A 22600-nucleotide genomic window follows, 5' to 3' on the forward strand; every position below is an offset into this window, starting at 1 on the left:
AATCAATTAAAATCAAACTAGTGAAATACTAAAAACATGTATCACCAATCAATAAAACATATTAGTTAGATCCTACAACATAATTGAGTGTCATCATAATGCAATATTAAAATGATATAACCATAGAAGTTTCAAACTACCTAAATCACAAGTGTGCCAAAACATCAGGTCATGAAATGTCAAACTATGAGTGTATAATCTTTGTTATGATGGGTTAGGGTGAGGCCTCACAATCTAACTCTAATCCTACCCCCTAACCCTAACCCTAACCCTAACTTTAACTCTAACTCTATCTCTAATTCTAAACCTAACCTTGACTATAACTCTTAACTCTAACCTTAATGTTGACCCTAACCCTAACTTTAACTCTAACTCTAACCCTAATTCTAACTCAACTCTAACTTGAACTCGAACTCGAGCTCAAACCCTAACTCAAACTCAAATTCTAACACTAACCCTAACAATAATTCTAACCCTAACTTTAGCTCTAACTCTTAGCCTAACCCTAACCCTACTAATAATTCTAACCCTAACATTAACACTAATCCTAACCCTAACCCTAATTCTAATCCTAACTCTTACTCTAACTCTAACTTTACATCTACCTAACCCTATATATAACCCTAATTCTAATCCTAATCCTAACCCTAACTTTGACTCTAACTCAAACCCTAACTCTAATTCTTATCCTAACCCTAACCCTAATTCTAATCCTAACTCTAATTGTAACCCAAACGCTAATCCTAACTCTAACCCTAACCCTAATTCTAATCCAACCTCCAACTCTAACCTTAACTCTAACTCTGAGTCAAACTCAAACCCTAGTTCTAACTCTAATTCTATCCCTAACCCTAACTCCAACTCTATCTAACTTTAACCCTAATCCTGACTCTAACTCTATCTAACTAACATTAACCCTAACTCTAACTCTAACTCTAATTTTAATCCTAACCCTAAATTTTAATTCTAATGCCTAACCCTAACCCTAACTCTACTACCGACTGTAACATTTTTCGTAATAATATCCTTAAAATAAATAAAAATTGAACACAATATATAGAATTAAAAAATAAAATGTTGAAGAATAATTTTATAGTAACTTTAGACAAGTATTTAATAATTTAATGTAACTTTACATAGCTATATTCAAAAATAAATAAATTATTAAATACTAACCTTATAAAAAATAGAAAAATAGAAAAAGTAACTTTTACATTAAATGAAAATAGACGCCTTGAGAACAATTACTCTCGATGTTATATATATATATATATATATATATATATATATATATATATATATATATATATATATATATATATATATATATATATATATATATATATAATAAAATTGCATTACTTCATATCTATATACTTATATAATATTACGAAAATAGAAATGTACAACAATCATCCATTATATAAATATAAATGATACATTGTATTACAAAATGTAAATACAAATAAATCTTAAAATAGTATTAAAACATATGCTTAATATAAATCTATTGCACACGTATTCTTATATTTTATTTGAACAATATAATTATAATCATTTGCTTTTTCAATTTTATGCTTGAAATGCTAGTAATATATTTTCATGTATAAATTATAATACGAACACAACCATCCTTATATCTTCAACAACTTTTCTCTACAAAGTGATGCACATACATTTTCCTGCAAATTAAAGGAATTTCAATCAATGAAAGCAAACATAATTCTTGACTAAAATAATGTTAAATAGAACAAGAGTCTAATAATATATTGCATAAGCAATCCTCTACATGTTCATAATAGCATTGCTAGTACAAAACAAAATGAGATTAAAAGCAACATTACTATATAAAATTCTAAAAGCTTTTTAGATACTACATGATACCATAATGTCATGATTGATCTTAATTTTTTTAAGAGGAAGGAAAAAATAAGAAGTTGCAAATGTAAATATGTTAGTAACAAGTGCCACAGAGTGGCTACTATTTGCCTTTTAATTTTACATTTACTAAAAATAACATATTAATATAATTTTTAAATGATTTAATATATTAAAAATAATTAACATGTTTAAAATACAATAGACCGTTAAAAAAAAGGTAACAAAATTCGTTGTTGTTTTATTCTTTTATTTTATAATTAGCCATAATTGAAAATAATGTGTTAAATTTATTTTCCACAAAAATATTAAAACATAGAATTATGATTTTCATTAAAGAAAGTGTATAAAAAAAATAAAAACTATTATTACTAGTAGTTAGGAATAAGTTATATGTACCATGCTCGTAGTTATAGTTTTGTTAGAATCATAACATACATGAAATTTTACGCTATTTTAGAATCATAACATACATGAAATCAATTTTAGATTAAAAATTTTCAATATCCTATTACTAGTTGTAGTTAGGAATAAATTTAATGTAAGATGTTCAAAGATATAGTATTGTAATGAGCATCAAATTATAAGTAATAATTAGGAATAATATATATGAATGAGAATAAAAACATACACTAAATTTTAGGCTAAATATTTGAAATATGGAGAAAGCCTCTGAAAGAAGCGTCTTATAACACAAATTGCTTTCAACCAATGAGATCAAAGATAAGTAAAATTTTCCTATTTTGAAAATTTCAAAAATAATATATTGCAAACAAATAATTTTGTTAATGTTCCAATTTTTTTAAAAAAGTGGGACACTATTTGTGATTTATGTATGTGAAATGAGCTAGCCTCAACATTTTCAACTCACTCCAACAAAAAAATCAATAAGTCTTTTAGTTTGACCAAATATTTAGCATAAACAATTTCATTGTTTTTTTCACTATTCTAATATGATTACAATAATATATTGCACAAGTGATTACAATAATATATTGCAAACAAATAATTTTGTTAATGTTCCAATTTTTTTAGAAAAGTGGGACACTATTTGTGATTTATGTATGTGAAATGAGCTAGCCTCAACATTTTCAACTCACTCCAACAAAAAAATCAATAAGTCTTTCAATTTGACCAATTATTTAGCTTAAACAATTTCATTGTTTTTTCCACTATTCTAATATGATTATGATTAGTGCATATGTTTAAGATCAATTAATAACTATATATAATGTTGTCTTTATAAGAGATTGTTTCTTAAAATGGAAAATGCTATGCAAGAAATGATTCATTTAGATACTTAGACGATAATTTATGAAATGTATATTTGTTATTAATTCTACAAAATAAATTTCAATAAAATTACATAAAATAATTGTACTTATAAGAGAAGAATTATGCTAAGTTTGAACAAAAAAGGAGATACAACAACGATTTTCACTTTTCTTTGAAAAGACAAATTGAAAGAAAATTTGATATATGAAAAGATGTACTATAGTAAAACAATCAATATGCAACAGTATTCACATGATCATTTTATTTTTAACATCAAAACCAAGTATTTCTAGATCTATCCCTCCCCAAAACTTCTAAAGATTATATAGTATGCTTTGTGATTTAGTTCATATCATAAGGTTGGATTCCTTTTGTGTCTTCTTACCTTGTTTAGTGTAGGTGCTTTATTACCTTAAGCCCTACTTATAGTGTTCCCATTAAGAGGGGTCATAGACTCATGACTCCCTTTGATCTAGAATGCTCTTCTACTCTCTTTAGGAACCTAAGTGATCCTAATCCTTCTATGGAATTTGACTCCTCATTCATCTCATGATGAGGATGAGACTTTATGGGCTTCTCCTGAACAAGTGCATAAATTTTCTACCAAGATTGATAAAATGCATGATTGGCTTCTTCAAGATAATCACAATACCAATACTATTGTTGATTTTAATGCTCTTAAGAACTAGATGATTTGTAATGATGAACATGGTATTAAAATTTGCGTGGTCTTACTCACCTTGTCCACTCTCATGTTAAGAATTTGGCTCAAGCCTCATTTGAAATACGAATGACTCCACCTATCACTAGTGTTCAACCCTCCATACCTATTTCCACAACTATCTCTAGCATTCCTACTTATGTCTCTCCTATCGTGACTACTTCTATTCAACCATCTAATCATATTAATAGTCTTCCTATTTCTTATCTACTTGTGAGTGTTCTACCTGCTTCATTTCCTACCTTACAACCTTCATACAATAGTGTACCTTACACGTATGTTAATCTTCCTGATGTTGTTCCTAGTGTCCCACTCGTCAAACCTTCTATTCTAACTAATTCATACCCTCTTCCTATTGTGTCAAATGTTTCATTGCCACCTACTTCCTCTAATGATTCCACTATCAATAGCCTTTCTCAAATTGTTTCTTCCTTACAACAACTTGCTTCCCTTATCCAATCCAAGTTTAATATACCTACATCTAATATGGGCAATCTTTTGTCCTTTGACATTAGCTATACCACTGCTCAACAAGTTGAGATGGCTCACCTTAATAATTATAATGTTAAGGGTGACCCTCTCACCCATCTTAAAACTTTTCAAGTTTGATATAGTGATTATGCTCATGATCATAGGATTTTAGCTAAGTTGTTTGCTCACACTTTTCATGACAAAGTTTTGCAATAGTTTTTGCTCTTTGCCACCTTATTCTGTTAACTCCTTTCATAAACTTGCTAATGCTTTCATCCAACATAATAACATTGGTCCTCAAGTGTCTCTAACTGACTTGATGTGTAAACAAGGTCCTAAGTAAAAAATGACTGATTTTATTGATAGATTTAAGCATTTATATGCTCAGATTTCTTATCCTGTGCCTGCTATTGATATTCAACATGTATGTATGTATGTGTGTATATACATACCTACCTACACACACACACACATATCTGTGTGTATGTGTGTGTGTGTGTGGTTAATGGTTGCAGTCAGGCGACCTCTGCATGTAGTGGGAAAAAGGGTATATCAATGAAGACCCCAACACCAACCCGACTATAAGATAGTTTGTTGGTTACCTTTTTTTAGGTAGTTGGTAAACGAGGTGCACTCCCCCTTGTCTGTGTCCTTTCCTTCCATTTCGCCTAGATCCCTCATTCAATACAGGCAACACTCTTATTCCCCTCTCCCTGTAGGGTGGGTTGGTGGTAAGGCCAAGACCAAGGAAGGATCCTGAGTCCTTCTCTACCAGAAAATTAACAAAAAAAACATTAGAGATAATATCCCGCTTACTAAGTTTACTCCCTTTTCACAACTTTGGGCAACACTTCATCATTATCAATTACAAGTGAGCTAGTTTGAGAGCACCATTCCAATGGCTCTTGTACCAATTGATAAGAGTGATGCCACACCTAGTCACAACAAATTCAAGAAACCTAACAATTATGTCAAGATCAACAAAGCCACAAATACAGTAGATGAACAAGTAGTTAATGCATCCAAAAGTATCATTGCTTCTTCCTCCATTTTTTGGATGAATCATAATCCTTTCCGAGTCTTTGCATTCCATTATGGGAAGTTTATTTAGTGCTAATATTATAACACACACTCTGTCTCTCTTATTAAAGCACTTATTCCTTTTACTACGTCAAGTCCACACTTCGATCCTAAAGCCTTTTGTCAATATCATCGTCAACTTGGCTATGATATTGAGGCCTGTTATACCCTAAAACATAAGATTCGAGACTTGATTGACTCTAATGCTTTATCTATTGATAGTCATGATAATGGAAACAGATTTGTGGCATCTCCTAATCAAAACCTTCAAATCTATACCAATCCTTTACCTCAACACACTACTAATAAAATTATTCAACCTTCTTCTTCCCCTAATCTGAATGTTTCTTATGATACCTTATGGGAGCATAATCATCGCAATGCTAACACTGTGGTATGTGTACCTCAACCTCCACCTCCACCTCTACCTAAGAAGAAAGTGCCATCTAAATCTCATGATCAACCTAAGCCTAAACCTAACTTTAAGCGTCCTAGAGACCTTACTATTTCATTTGATGATTGTGATATTTTCAAAGCTCTTGATGACCCTCTTTATATTGCTACTCAAATTGCTAAGTATCCTTCTTATGGATATCTTATTGATCCTACTTCCATGGTTTATGTTATCATTGAGGAACATTTGTTTGCTAACAAATAACACCATGATTTCAATGATTCATCTGATACCTGGATTCAAACTTGTAATGGTTTCTTGTATCCTCCTCGTGGTTCCATTTCCTTACCTATCAAACCATGTGGTAAAGTGGTGAATGGTACCTTTGTTGTCATTCCTACTTTTGATCAATTTCGAATAAAGCTAGTTTACCTTGGTTGATTTTCATTAAAGCCATTGCTTCTCCTATTCATAAGTGCATTAAATTGCCTTATGATGATGAGATTAAGACAATCAATCATAGTCTTTATCATCCTTCTAGGCCTAGACATTACACAACCCTTGATTTCTTTTGGCCTTCTATTCCTACTACACCTTCGATTCATCCTCATTTTCTTTTCCAATTATATCAACCTCATAAATGTCAAAAAATTGTTGAGTTGAGTATTCCTAGGGATATTACTTGTGGTCTTTTGCATATACCTTCTACACCTATTTCTTTCGATTCTTCAATTTCTAATGGTCAACGAACTCCTGCATCCAATGATCCTTCTAGTGTGCTTCCTCCTTTCAGTTCTCAACTTGATGTTGTTCTTCCTGTTAACCCGTCTAATACTGGTAAGGAACCTATGGTTGTTGATCCTTCTTTTCAACAATTTTTTTGGTAAAACTAAGCGTAACTGACATGTTTTTGAATGTTGAAAGAATCATCAAGCTAATGCTAAAGATCATATTCATACTTCTCACTAGCCCATTTCTGTAGAGAAAGTTAATCATACTAATGAGATAGATAAATGTGATTTGCATTTGGATTCTATTGCTATTAATCTTGATGAGGAAGATACATTAGATGATGATGAGCATGAAATTATCGATCTTGATGTTGATTTTCCTAACATGCTTTCTACGTAGCTTTTACTTAGATCTAGACTTGAGCATAGTTACTCTCACGAGGGTCCTTATTTAGATTTAGCTATTGTTCCTGCTATGTTGGGCATTGCTCCTCTTGCAAGTTGTCCATCTTCTCTACATACTACTGATTGAGATAGGGGAGAAGAGAAATGTGTTTGAGAGAGAACTATAACATAGTGTGTTTGCCTGTTGTGATGTGCTTCCCCTATATTGTGCTTGCTATATGTTTGTTTAGATTTCTTTAAATGATCCTTGTTGCTTTGTTGGCACAATGTGATAAGGAAATCAAGATGTTATATCATTCTTCTATTTGTATTTCACTTCTTCTATATGTTTCTATTTGTTATGTTGTACATGTGTCAATGTTAGTAATTGTATCCTTGTATTGTTTGTTTGGATTTACGATGTGGTAGCACCAATGATGATGGTCCAAGAATACTCTTCTTTGTAACTCTTACATGTCTTCCTTTGAGTTGCAGTTTTACTTCCTTGGGGAATGTTGATATTTTGTACTTGATATAATATTTACATGTTATCATATGATCATCCTGACCCTAAAGTTAGTAGATCCCTTTGTGCTCTCTCTATATGTGTTATGTGCTCATTTCCCTTGATTTGTCTTCCTTTGGGGGCATTTCACTATGGAAATGTCTCTTAGTGGATGTACGTATATTTTGTTAAAGCCATTGCTCTTGTTAAAATTTTAGCAATGACTTTAACAATAGGGCATGCACTCTACTCATCTTTTCTATCATGGAATAGTAAATACAAATTCTCTGTATGGCTTAGGGTACTTTATCTTTGAATGCTTGGTATGCTTTTTGGGTTATCTTCAAATCTACGCATTGTTGCTTCATCACTTCCATTTGCACACATCTTGTGAATATCTTTAATGAATTATGCACAATCCTAAAGGATGGATTCTCCATGTACAATTTCAATTTAGGAAGCACACATCCTTGACAGTGGGTCTCTTTCTTCTTTGCACACACATATGCTAAATCTCATACATGGGTAACATGTACAAGCTTGCTAATTTCATATATGGGTAACACATCTAAAGACATGTGTTAAATCTTATATATGGGTAACACATACAAGCTCACTAAATCTCATATATAGGTAACACAATCAAGTACAACATGCGAAGTCCCATACACGGGTAACACATTTTTTTGTTTGTTTTTCTATGATTCACAATGGGATGTACATTTCTCATTGTAGAATTAATCACACTCTGTTTCTTTCAATTAGTGATTTTTCTCTTATTATAATCTTGGAGTTAGCAAAGACTCAATCTCTCAGGGGCTTCATTGATTCTTTGTCTCCTTGATTGTGGTGAGATTATCTTGTGTCTTGTGCTCTACTTTACCAAGAGTTTGGATTGAGTACACACTCTTGCTAAAGTGAGGGCTAAATGTATCGTCTTGAATTGGAAGCACTTCAACTTAATGATTGTTTAACACCTATTTAATGTGAGATCATCATTTGCATGCCACTCTCCTCCTTTCTTCACATTTCTTCTCATTTCTCCTAATATATAGATAATATTTAATGCTCCTATTTTCATGGCGTAATACTTGAGGAAGGATCTAACCATCTCAGTCCTCCCTTTCCCTCAACCAATCACTCAAAATCTCTTTTTTGTGCTATAACGGTCATATCTCAAATATTGTACCTGATTTCTAGGATCGAAGACTTGTTTCAAAACCCCAAAGGAATCTCGAGGGTTATGGGGCCTTGTTGGTAGTGAGTAGTGCATCTTTGCCCAATCAGGGATGCAACGTGTCCTTGCTTAGGCCCTATTTTTGAACTGTCCCTTGGATCTTGTGTTTAGATTGATTCCTGAAGTTAATGCACAATATTGCCAACCCATGGGAGAAAGTTTATTTTGAGCCCTTTATAAACCCACCCATTTACTCCATTTTGATAATCGTGCATTCACATATTATCATGCTTTCATGCGTAGTAGCATTCAAGTCTTCAAGTCTTCTTCAAGAAAATTCCTCCATTGAAGATGAAGAATTCAAGCAATCAAGCAATTGAAGAAGTTTATCTTCAAGATCTTCCTCAATCCATTCAAGGTCCTTTATTGCATCTTTTACATGTATTCATCTGCATTCTTGATCCAATCTAATTGGTAAAGAGAGCTCATTGCATCTGATTCACAAGATCCTACTATTGTAAGGTGAATTTGTACATTTGCTTTACATTTTTGCAATTCAATTATTCCAATTCAAGGTTAATTCCTAAATTGTGGTTTCATTGAGGCAAACCTCCCATCAACAAACAAAAACCTTTTTATTTGGCAGGTTTAAGATCTTGGAAAGGCGAACAGGTTACAGATTCAGATACCCTTTTCGTCATTTTGTGGGATTGCAAATTCAAAAACATGTTCGAACATAGTTGATTAGGGAATCATCGCTACCCTTCTTTTGGAGAAAGTCACCCTCGCGCGAAAGTTACCTCTGCCAAATTGTTGCACAATTTCCGGATTCTGAAGATTTGATGGTTTTAGGCCCAGATCCAACATTGATTGTTGATTTGGAGCAACACATAAAGAAGAAAAACATATTCTTTACTCCTAAGGTGTCTTCTAATTTCCTTCTTAATTGAAGCATATCTACTTACTACATCTACTATTTTAATCTCATTTACGAGCTCATTATTACACTAGGGTTTCAAGGACTTTTGCATCTTTTCCCTTATTCTACAACCTCTAAATTCTAGCTTGCATTAGTGCTCCTTTATCACTTGGCTAGCACTAATCTTTCTAGATCTAGTAATTTTAGAATTGGGATTGAAAGGATCAATTTCCTTGACTCCCCATTTGAGTTGTGTGTGTGTGTGTATGTGTGTGGTTATGTGATGAACTTAGGTTTATTTTTCTTGATCCACATTTCCACCTATACAATGTCAAGATCAATAAAGTCACAAATCGTTGTTTACCTACGACTTCTACACCTATTTCTCCAACTTCTTCAAATTCTAATAAAAACTACCTCTTGTATCTTATGTACTACCTAGTGTGGTTCCTCATCCTGTATCTCAACTTGCCATGACTCTTTCTACTCTTCTATCTAAAGATGGAAAGGAATCCATGTCTATTGATCCTTCTTCTTCTCAACCAATTTCTAGCAAGACTAAACGTAACCAACTTGCCCGTGATCGCTGAAAGAAGCATCAAGCTAGAGTTAAAGCTCGATTACATGCTTCTCATTTTTCTTCTCCTTTCTTTACCCAACCTATGTCTATGGAACAAGTTAATAATGCTGAAATAGATACATACACATTAGTTTGTACTTTAGATTCTACTTCTATTAATTTTTCCCTAGGGGGCTTGATTAATTCTTAGTTCCCTCAATTGTAATAAGATTATCTTATGCCTTGTGGTCTACTTTACCAAGAGTTTGAGTTAAGCCCATACTCTTGCTAAAGTAGGGGTTAAATTTATTGTCTTAAATTGGAAGCACTTCAATTTACTGACCATTTAGCTCCTGTTCAGTGAAATTTAATGCCAAACTTGTAGTTAATTCACATTTCTCCCTTTCTTCTTATCTCTTTTCATGCATCCTAAACAGAATCAAGGTAAAACCTAATAGATCCTCCATGGTATTCCTATTTCATAACAAAAAGCTCAAGGTAGGACCTACCCAATTGGGTCTTCCCTTCCCTTCATTCCAACACTCAGAGTCTCCTTTCCACATTGAAACTGGGTTTTTTTTGAGATTTGCACTTGATTTCTTGAAGTCGAGACTTGTTCTAGGACCCCAAGGAAATCCCAAGGGAATCTAGACCTATAAATCAGGAATGCATCCATTTTTCAGTCCCCTTCTCAAGTCTTGAGTCAAGGTTGATCTGAGGCATTAATTTGGTGTCCGATTGACCAATGAGAGAAAGTTTATTCCAAGCCATTTATAAGCACATTCATTTGCCTAATTTTGCATCCAAGCATGCATCCATTATTTGCATGTACAAGGACTCAAACCTTCAAGCATTCAAGTGTTCAATCATTTCAAGAGGTTAAGTACATGCAATGAGATCCTTTCAAGGTACTTTCAAGGAGCTTCAAGGAGTTTATTTCGAGGCTTCATCATCTCTTCCATTTTCATGCTACAATTTTCAAGATCTAGCTTCCTTCATTGGTGATAGTGGAGCTTGTCATCAATGAAGGGCTTCTATATTCATTCTTCTTCTACATTCACATCCTCTTGATCCATTCAATTGGTAAAGTGGGTTCATTACATTCAATTTAAGAAATCCTACTATTCTAAGATGAATTCATGCATTTACTTTAGATTTCCAACATTTCAATTCTTTCAATTTCAAGGTTAATTCCTAAACTACGGGTTGACCAAGGAAAAGCCCCATCAACAAAACAAAACCATTTTTCTTGCAAGCAACAAATTTTAGAAGGACAAACAAAGAACAAATTTAGATACCCTTCTCATAGAACTTCAAAGATTCATAAGTTGTCTAACAATCAAGCACTACTAATCAGGGACACAGTGCAATCCTAATTTTGCTCTAGATCAACCTTGCTAGTCAAAATCAACCCTAACATAAAGCCTAAAGATTTATCGATTTTAGAGATCTCATTGTTTCCACATTTGCAACGGATTTGTTCATTGTTTGGAATTGCACAAAATTATTATCCAATATTCCACTTCATTTTTCAAGGTTAGTCAATTAATTGCTTTCTTCATTTCAATGCTTCTACTTTCTATATCTATAGTCTTAATTGCATTTCATAGCTCTTTCTACATTAGGGTTTTAAGGGCCTTGCGTTCTCTCTAATTCTATAATCCTTAATTTTTGTATGCATAAGTGCTACATCATTTGGATTGCACTTGTTGTGATGTGGAGCCTAATCAGATTAAAAGGTTTATTCAACGTGGTTTTCTCCCCATATTATTTCTATGGGGTCCCAAGATAGGGTCAAGAGGCAATGCCCCTGTGAGGTCCTGGGGTAGTGCCACAGGTGCGCTCCCAGTCGCAGTATAGGGTGGGGTCGAGGGGCAATGCCCTTGCGGGGGTAGTGCCCCTGAAGCCAAAAATGCCCTTATATTGTAAAAGGCATCGACTGCTATTTTTCCCATTGGACAACTTATTCTAGCCTTTATTTTGTAAGCGGCAAAAGCTTGTATAAAAAGGCTTAGGGTTAGGGATTTCATATTGTAATGGTGATATTGTAGCTTCTTGCAATGATATTGAGCTGTAAGGGATTGTGGATTGTAATCAATGGATAATAATAATATTGGACTTGCTGTTGGTGGACATAGCCCAAGGATTGGGTGAACCACGTTAAATCTTAGTGTCTTGTGTTCTCTTTAATGTGATCTATTATTTTCTGATATTGGTTATATTTGCATAGAACTGCTATTTTTGTCGGAGGTTAATCTTAACAACACTAATCCCCTTATATTTGATTACCTTAGAGTTAACATATCTCCTTAACTTCCTTTTGAGGTATAAGGTTGTCAAACCCCCAAAATGTTAAGTAATTGAGACCTAATTTGATTGCTTCACATTTGACCTTATACATTTAATTACTTTAGTACAAGTGCTTAATTTTATTTAAAAATAAATAAAAACACTTTTGTACAATAGCTTTTTGGAATAAGAATTAAATTTTTAAAGTTGAAAACCTAATAGAGTAACTATGGTGAGCATAATGATTAAAAAAAGAAATAAAATGCTTTTTTAAAGCAATAAAATTTCACTCTCATGAAAGATGGGTTCTTGTGAAACATGGGCCAATGAGTTTGACTCAAAAGCTACATAGTTTTCTCTTGATAGCAATATCACAATTTGAATTATTGAAGAAAACATTCCCAAGGGAAGAGACCCAACAACTGATAAGGGGTCCAATAACTGTGATAGTTGTCATAGATACCCCACAATTACTACTCGTAAAAGAGCTCCAAAAATGAAAACACATGTACTAATAACCAATCATACATGTACTAATAGTCCATCATCTTTTAGTTTTTTAGCTTTTTCGGTTAGCGATTGACCAATTATGTGTGTCATTATTGGAATATTTCTTAAAGAATACTAGGACATTTAACCACAAGTATTGGTCTTTTTTGAGTGACTATTGGTGCATGAACATAACAAGTATCAAACGAGCGCTTTGAATTTTTTTTTTTTTTACCACTTTGGGCTCCATGATACCTACAGAGAGATCGTTGAATATCTAAAAGTTGAAACCTTAGCTTTAAGTTCTTCACTTGCCTATGGAGGTATATTGAAAAATTTGACAAAATCCAACTTATGATTAAGGAGTTTTAGGTGTTTGAAGTTTGCTTAGGCAACTATTGGGTCTTTTCTCCTACTTATCAATTAAGAAGCTTAAGAGGCTCTCCAATGACTGGTTCATAAGGCATAACACTTGCTAAAGGTTTTGCAAATGGGATTGCGAGCAAAGTGGGCCTAACCTTGGAGTAAATATTTGGTAAAGCACGCTTGAGCTACACTAGTTTTAGACTGGGTGACATCTCGAAAAATCCTGATGTTTCACCTCTATGAGCATCACCTTAATGAAATAAGTGTGAAGTGTTCCATTCATGCTCACAAGAGATGGGTTCTTGTGAACTACTACTCATGAAACATGGGTAAATGAATTTGACTAAAAAACTACATAGTTGAATCCTGATAGTAATATCATGATTTGACTTGCTAAGGATAACATCTATTTATCATTTGATGAGCTTAAGGGGCTTTCTATTGAATGGTTCATAAGGCACAACACATGTTGAAGGTTTGTAAATGAAGATTCAAGCAAAGTGGGCCTAACATTGAAGGAAACTTCATGGTCAAGCATGCTTGAGTTGGAGTAGTACTGGAACAGGCGACCTCTCCAAGTCTTGGAGCTTCACCTCTATGAGCATCACCTAGATGCAATGGAAACTAAGTGTTCCATTCATTCTCATTAAGATGGGTTCTTGCAAACTGCTACTCATGAAACATGGAACAATGAGTTTGACTTTATATTACACAAAAACGTGTTTCCTATCCCTAGGGGACTCATTTTTGTCCCTAAAACATTTTAGGGATAGTGGGACGAAAGGAAACGTCCACCATTGTCCTCGATTTCAAAAAAGAATAGGAAATTGTAGGAAATGTCCCCTTACATTTGGAGATGACAGTTAGTCCTTGAAATGCCCAAGGGACACCTGACACATCCCAAAAACAAAAAAACCTTCCCCAAAATAAAATTCGTGCACAAGGTTTTAATTCGTGCCCACAATAAAATTCATGATTACATATTAAAAAATGAAAATCATGATTAAATATCTTTAAATTTTTATAAATTTAACCATAAATATTAAAATATGTTCAAACTACAAATCTAATACTTAATTTAAGTTTTTTATATTCATCATAATAAACTTGTGCTAAGAAGATAAATAAACATGTATCATAATTACAAATATAATTAAAAAGCTTTTTAAAAGTTAATTGTTAGAATAAAAAACAATTGAAGAAATATTGTTTAGATTTAGGTATAGAATATAATACATTTATAAACTTTAAGGCCACTAAATTTAAACTTTAGACATTCATTGGATGATCTACTTTTGCTAGAGGGAGATATTGACTTGAATGACTCTAATCCTTAGGATATTTGATAAATAGAATGATGTTTAGTTTCATAAGTTGTACCTGTAGCATGTTATATTTTGATGTTTATGACTTTTTGGTACATGTGTGAGACATTTTGATTTGGTTATTTATATTGATAAACCATGGCTTTGATGTTTGAAACTATAGACATAATGCTGTTATACTATTTTATACTGCAACTATTATCATTTATGTTGTAATACTAATGTTGTAACTTGTGAATTGGTTATTTATTTCCATATTATCTTTTTAATAATCAATTATTGACATCTCTCTCTCTTTTCCTCTATCTATAATATCTTAATATATTTTGAGAAACAAACACACAAATATGCACACTCACATAAATGTGAGCATGCGCGCGCGTGCCCACACACACACACACACACAAATGCACACGCACACCCACATACGTGTGTGCACATATACAAACATCGTTTAAAAATTTGTATATTGATGTCCACTATTTTTGGCTCTTTGGAAAATATCTTGGTATCACATCCCTTGTTTCCCCTTGTCATCCCCAAATGTTAATGGATGTTTATCAAGCAAAATGTCATAGGTTTGATGTAATGTCCCCATTTTTGGTAGCATCAAAGTTTGAGGTATTAGCCTATTATTGTGATTCTCATAGGCTAATTGATTTGGATAGAGGTTACTTTGAGGCAAAGGCTCGATTATGAGAGGGTCTTGTTTTCACAATTTAGTATTGTAGTTTGGTCTTTTTTTGACTCAGATTGGACTTTGTTTGAGCTCAATTTCATGCTCCTACTATTTATGGCAAGTCTAGTGATGGTTAAGAGGGACCTTTTCTATTTTAAGAAAGTGAATTTGGTAACATGGGGAAATAATAGGTGTGACCCCTGTTTTAGACGACATTTTTAAATGATAAATATTTTTGGAAGGTGTTATTATTTTAGTGGCAAAATTATTATTAAATCATTAAATGATTTCTTATAAAGTTATAATTTTACTTTATAATTTTACTTAAGTTAGAGTTGAGTTATCACTGGAAGGGACCATTTATTTAATTAATTCATGGAAGCCTATGTCAAAAGATTAATTAAATTTTTGGAGTAAATGATTATCATTTAATATTATTACAAATTCAAATACGCAACTAGAAGAAAAGTTTGCATTTAAGTGAAAAGTGTATGGAAAAAGATATTGGTGGTTGGTGTTTTGAAGAAGATCTTGACTTTAATTGTTATAAAAGCAAGCCTCTAGCATTGGATTTGGGAGAGGATTTATTCCTCCATCTTTGATTGCACTTTGAGCTGTTGCAACATACGGTGAATTGTGTGTACATTCTGAATTCATGGTAATTAAATTGGTGTTGTATACCAATTTGATTAATATTAATCTGCATTTTGGAAGCTAAGAAAGAAGAGTTCGTGAAGACTAGTTATTACTGTATATTCAATAAAGAAGCAACTGGCTACTAGGCATTGGAGTTGTACTTTGACTGCTGCATTCAACGTCATTTTCTTGGGGTTTGATAGTTCTGCAATTTATTACCAGCTTGGACGCCATTCCTTAGCCTTCATTTCTGTCATAGCATTGTTGCTTGAAGGTGTTGTAAGGAGCTGCAGTTAGGCATTTATTTCTGCAACTGAATTCTTCTTTAAGTGGCCAATTTGAGAGGGCAACGTGGGGTATGTGTTGGAACCTGCATTAAGCAATTTGGGGAGCCATTTTTGTCATTGACAAGCCAACATTGGACCAGCGTTGCAATTACCAGGTTCATTAAATGTTCAGAATTACATTTAGTGTTATTTCATGTCAAGTGTGTTAAAATGTTCCTTGGCAATAAGTGTAGATTTACATGTAAAAATTTGGACATATGCATTTGAAATGATCAAATAGTAGTTGTCATTGCCTCTTGTTCTTTGCTTAGTCGTTGTTGAGTTATTTTTCAAGCATTTGAACAACATTTAAAGCCATCTCAAGCAAGCAAATACAATCTGAAAATAAAGGACAGAGAGATAGAGGTTTCATGCAAAGTGCTTGACAATATGTTAAACATCTAAAGGTGAAGCATTTTGATGTTTGTTAGAGTTAGAACCAGTACGGTTCTTACATTTGACTGAAAAACTACATGGTCAAATCCCAATAGTATTATTACAACTTGACTTGTCATGGAAAACATATGTTTATCAATGGATAAACTTAAGGAGCTTTCTAACACATGGTTTGTAAGGCGCAACAATTGCTGAAGGTTTTGAAAAAGCGCTTGCAAGCAGAGTGGGCTTAATCTTGAAGGAAATTTCATGGTTAAGCATGTTTGAGATGGAGTAGTATTGGGATGGATGACCTCCTAGGAAGTCTCAGTGCTTCACCTTTGCGAGCATCACCTAGATGCAATGAGTGCTAAATGTTCCTTTTATTCTCATGAGAGATAGATTGTTGTGAACCACTACTCATGAAACATGTTCGATGACTTTGATTAAAAAACTACACAATTCAATCCTAATGGCAATATCACAGTTTGGCTTGTTGTAAAACATATCTCCTACTTCTCAATTGATTAGCTTAAGAGGCTCTCTAATGAATGGTTCATAAAGCATAACACTTGTTGAAAGTTTTATAAATGGGATTACAAACAAAGTGGGTTTAACCTTGGAGGAAACTTCGTGGTTAAGTGTTCTTGAGGTGGAGTAGTAGGAAAATGGGTGACCCGAAGTCATGGTGCTTTACTTTGGTGAGCATCACCTAGATGCAATGACTGCTAAGTGTTTCAGTTGTTCTCATGAGAGCTGGGTTCTTGTGAACCATTACTCGTGAAACATGGGTCAATGAGTTTGACTCAAAAACAACACCATTGAATCTTGATAGCAATATCACAATTTGGCTTGTCGTGGTAAATACCTCCTACTTATCAATTGATTAGCTTAAGGGGCTTGGTAATGAATGGTTCATAAGGCACAACACTTGTTGAAGGGTTTGCAAATGAGGTTGCAAGCAAAGTGGGAGTATCCTTGGAGGAAATTTCATGGCTGCACACTTGAGCTGGAGTAGTACTGTGACATGTGACCTCCCAAGAAGTCCCCATGCTTCACCTCTATGAGTGTCACCTAGATGCAATGAGTGCTAAGTGTTCCATTCATTCTCATGAGAGATGGGTTCTTGTGAACCACTACTCATGAAACATGGGTTAACGAGTTTGACTCAAAAACTACACAATTGAATCCTTATAGCAATGGCACAATTTCACTTGCTGCGGAAAACATCTCCACTTATCAATTGTTGTAATGCCAATTGGATTTAATTTGTTGGCTTTCCTTTGTTTGTAAGTATCATCATCCAACTCAACTCCTTTGATGTTCTTGGCTCCGTGCTTTGTTCGAAGCCTTCATAAATTTTCACACTAGTTTTATTAGATTCTATTTACCCTTCAAGACTATTTTCAATTCTATAAATGTTTTTCTTTTTCTTTTTTGCAGAGTATTTTTATAATTGTTCAATACTTTATGTTTTGTATGGTCCTAATCAGCCATATCAAAGCCAGCAAAAGAAATTGTCATTATGACAATCGTAGACCTTGAACTCTACAAAATCCCATACTGCTACCTTATCTCATACCCTAATCAGTAAGTTGGTCTTATTCTTTACACCCATTGTAATATAGGTATGAATCTAGGATTCCAATAAATCTTGACAACCACATACAATTTCTATTAGTTGTCATTAAATTAAATAACTGTATAGCTGCGTTACCCTGGGCTTTTGGAATGGGGGAACGGAAGTTGGGGAAATAGGTTTCCATGACAGATTGAGCAGGAAACAAGAAGGGACAGTGGGACAGCATATAGGGACAGCTATATAAAAAAATTAGAAAAATATAAAAATATATAGGAAAAAATTATATTTTCATATGAAAAAATGGATAAAGCATGCTTATAGACATTATAGAACCTTAGCATATAACTCTTGTGTTAAATAATTCAAATTGAGAATTCATATGAGAGAGGAAGTCAAACAAATTTTCAGAATTCAAAGATTAATGGAACAGCTAGGGGACAGATTTCCAAAAGTTTCTGAGTTTCTGAAATGTCCCTAGAGTCTGGATTTCTAGGACGAGTCAAACTGATATTGTGTCCCCAAATAACATTGTTGTATAGTAACTGTATCTCAAAAGGAAAAAATACACGTAGGAGAAAGATCAGATCATCATGATTGTGCTATTACACTGCTCTTGCTTTTGTTGTACTCGTGTTCCCTGCTACGGCTTATGTAGGAGAACCATAGCTTATTTGCCTCCGTTGCTGTACCAGCTACATGGCAATGCAGTGGATCACACAATTTTTACAGATTCTAGAGTTAGGACCATCGCGGGTCTTTCCAGTGGAGTTTATTCTTAGACATCTCTTCATCTCGATTTATGGTGAGATCCCTCCCATTTTTTGTCTGCACAGGTGATGCTCTTTACGTGATCCCTCCATAGAGGGCTCTAGTGGGTAGACAAACTTTGATTTTGATGATGACAAATGGACTTATGATGGGTTTGAGTTTCATTTGGTATTTGAGAAGATCCCCTTATTAGTTTTAGGGGTAATGTTTTGGATGCAAAAGCATCTAATGTTGAGAATGATTAAATATGTATAAATAATTGTTATTGGCCCCATCATTTGTTTTTTGTGATTGTGTTACCAAGATACGAAACTCGCCTAGTTAAAGATGTTGGTATTTAGTTTCAATATTGTTCTTAGGTCTTTTCAATAAGAATATGTAATCTACTATAGAGTCTAGATGAGGAGTTTATTCTGGACAAGGGATGTTGCCTTTGTGTAAGACTTCTCTGTTTGAAGCCTTGCAGTCCTGCATCAAACCCTTAAAACAAAATCATTTCCAATGTTTCCTTGTAATGTCCCCATTTTTGATCTCCCTAGCTTGGCAGTTAGGTCTAGCTTTTCCAACGAGTGTTAGCCCCATCAAACGGGATGTTTGACGTTGGCAATGAGCTCAATTGGTCTAGAGGACTCCTATGACATTTTCTAATGTGAATTCCAGCTTTTTGTGTATTTTCCAATATTCTTGGAGAGAACATAAAATCATAGTCACTTGGCCAGCCCCAATTTTCATTGCTCATCCATTTTCATTAGTGTTTTGTCTGATTTCAGAAGCCATCAAATACATATTTGTATTGATATCCTAAGGAGGTTGACATAGTAACGAATTTGTTGGGTGGATATTTTGCAACCGACAGTTTTGGGTTAAATCTAGTTGCAAAATAAGATGACCAGCCATAGCGTGTGAGACAGAGTCTCTCCTACCTTAAAGGGAAGGCTCCCCCTTCTCACCATTCCTTGGATCAACTCAAGGTAAGAAAGAAATTGAGAGATTTTAAGGGGTGTTACCAATATTCTTTCATCTTTAACTTTCAGGAAAGAATCCACTTACCCGTGGAGTGAGTAATGGGCAAGGTGAAATCTCTAACTACACTTTTATCTAATAGCTAGAAACAGTGATATCGATAAACCAACACCAACTCAAAGGCTAGTTGAAAGTTTACCGATTTGGCTCTAAGTCCGGTCATAATTATATATGAATAAGCTTAATTGTTGGGGCACAAAGACTTCCAGAGGTAAAGATATCCTAATTATTTTGTGAATCAAGAAAGAGATATAAGCTACAGACAAAGCTTCTCATCTATATATTTCTACAACTGCTCTCAGTCAAAGCTTCGGATCTGGTTGCTTTCTAACTCTTTTTAAACTCAATTATCAAGAATGCAAAACAACATGTGAATCAAAGACAACAAATGCAAATCACAGTCAAAGCTTCTAACTTGCACAAGTAACAATCTCATTCAATCAAAGTTAAGTCTCAATTGATTCTTTGTATTCACTTTTCTTTCAAAATGGTGCTACACAATCAAAGTTATGCTCACACAATTTCTCCAGAGCTCTTTTGCATACAAATAAAAGATAGATTTTACAATAAAAGAACACTCCTTTATTGAGGCAAAGGAGTTGAGAAAAAAATGGAGGAAAAAGTGGAAGTAACTAAACCAACTTTGACCGAGTTTAACTGAAAGAGAAATTATTGGATTATATGCCATTATACATGCAACTCGTATCACATGTAATTACATAATTTCATGCAATACATCCTCTTTGATCTACAGACATATAAACAAAATAACAATCTTAAAGATTGTTCTTCAGTGCCTTGAATTTGATGATAATATCACACATTGTAGGAAGATCAAAAATCTCCATTGTCTTTGATATGGCTTCCATTCTAATTGCATCGGCATATGCTGATTTCAAAATCTTGGAATTTGCCACTAGAGAATCTTGCAAGTGCTTCGCTAAAGATTTATACAAGGCAAACTTGTTCATTGTATGAGAACCAAAATCTTCAGAATCTAAATCAGCATTGATCCTGATTGTATATTCTGAATTTATCCCTTCAACTACAACCAAATTACCATGTTCATCAAGAATTTGGCATCCCATTTGTTCTGAATCACATGTGATCCCAACTTCTATTGCCTGGCAATCTTCTAAATTGGCCTGCAACTTTTTTACGAGCTTTCTTAGTGTCTCTTCCTTGTAACCCATGAGTCCATGACATTTGTAGAACATTTCACAGGATGGAAGAACGTCACATGTAACCATTAGATTTAGCAATCTCATCCCAATCATTCAAAATTTCTTTCAAAGTATTAGCCTCCTGAGACAAAGATGTAATCCAATCATGTATCATTTCTTCAATATTTTTGATACGTTCAAGAATTCTAGTCATATTTGTAATGGCTTGTACTCCAAAAATAACTTCTCCCATCCAAGACTTCACAACTTCTACTATCTTTCTCTCCTTAAGTGTCTGAGATACAACTATTGCATGTTGTGAGGATTGTTGTTGAATAACCTTGTTTAAGTGAGCAACCTCCTATTTCAACTGATTTTTCTTTTCCCATAATTCATGATTTCTCTATGACGCATTAGCAAGTGCGTCTTGAGCATCCTGTAAGCAACCCAGTTGTCACTGCTTTCCAATTTCTACCTTGGTGAATTTGTAATCAGAACGAGTAAGTTCTTCAACTGGCTTGTTCACCAATGGCTCATCAATTTCAACAAACTTGGTCTTTTCAGAATCAACTAAAATCCTTGAAACAATCTTATCTTTCAAAGATTTGGACTTAGTTTTCTTAATAGGAATGTCATCTGGGGGTACGACAACCTTTCTTCTCTTCATTGTGATCCTGCTCAACCATGCAGTCAAATTGAAATTTTCATCTGTGAAAGCAGGTATAGTGGAGACCATTGGCATTGATCCTAATTGTATCTCTATTGTGACTAAGCAAGATTCAGTTTGCACAACTGAATTCATTGGTGCACGATAGGAGGATTTAGTCATGAATAACTCAAAACCAGTTAGGGATGTATCAAGTTGAGAAACTTGATCTTCTGTGAGAGTTGGAAAATCCTCAAACACATTCCCTAAATGTTAACATTGTTCGGCTGTTAAAACAGGAGGAGCCGTAGAAGAATGTATTGACTTTTGAGGTTGGGATGGAGGGTGTGAAAACAGTGGAAAATGAATCCACATCATCATCTATCATACCCAAAAAAGGTTCTTCTTGCATAGATGATTTCTGAGTTTGTATAAGTCTCGGAGGAGATATGATTGTGACTTCTCCTTCTTCCTCCTCATCTTCTTCATCAAGTTCTTCTAATTCTCCTTTTGACTCTTGAACTTATTCAAGTGTTTGAGGTAATTTAAATCCCTTTCCACTTTTTAATTTGAATTTGAGGAATTTCTTTATATCAAAAGACAATGCTCCATCTTTATCGGCAATTTCTAATTGCGACTTCCTTCCAGGAGTACCAAAACTTCCACAATCCAAACCCAATTTTGAATTGACCCTTTTAAGACCTTTGATTTTCAACCACTTGTTGGTTTTTGCCATAATGGATTGAAATCTATCAAGGACAAAAGTACCTTCCTTTTTATCAAAACCAACCTGATGATATTATGGATCAAGAATATTACCATCATCTTCAATTTGGAAA

General features: G+C 33.8%; 1 protein-coding gene across 2 annotated transcripts in view; it reads right to left on the reverse strand.

Moving 5' to 3' along the window:
• Positions 1-1402: 1402 nt before the first annotated feature.
• Positions 1403-22600, reverse strand: part of LOC149542506 (acireductone dioxygenase 3-like) — a 199710-nt gene continuing 178512 nt past the window's right edge. Inside the window, exon 7 of one of the 2 annotated variants that reach the window (XM_089797441.1) lies at positions 1403-1682. In XM_089797441.1, the coding sequence (XP_089653567.1) occupies positions 1643-1682 (40 nt within the window). In that variant the 3' untranslated portion in view covers positions 1403-1642. Of the gene's footprint in view, positions 1683-15947; positions 16249-22600 lie in introns of those variants that run through there. The other variant, XM_089797440.1, reaches the window with a different exon arrangement.

Source organism: Cupressus sempervirens, chromosome 8, assembly GCF_028749045.1.
Source record: "Cupressus sempervirens isolate cs-2001-9-10 chromosome 8, ASM2874904v1, whole genome shotgun sequence".
NCBI lineage: Eukaryota > Viridiplantae > Streptophyta > Pinopsida > Cupressales > Cupressaceae > Cupressus > Cupressus sempervirens.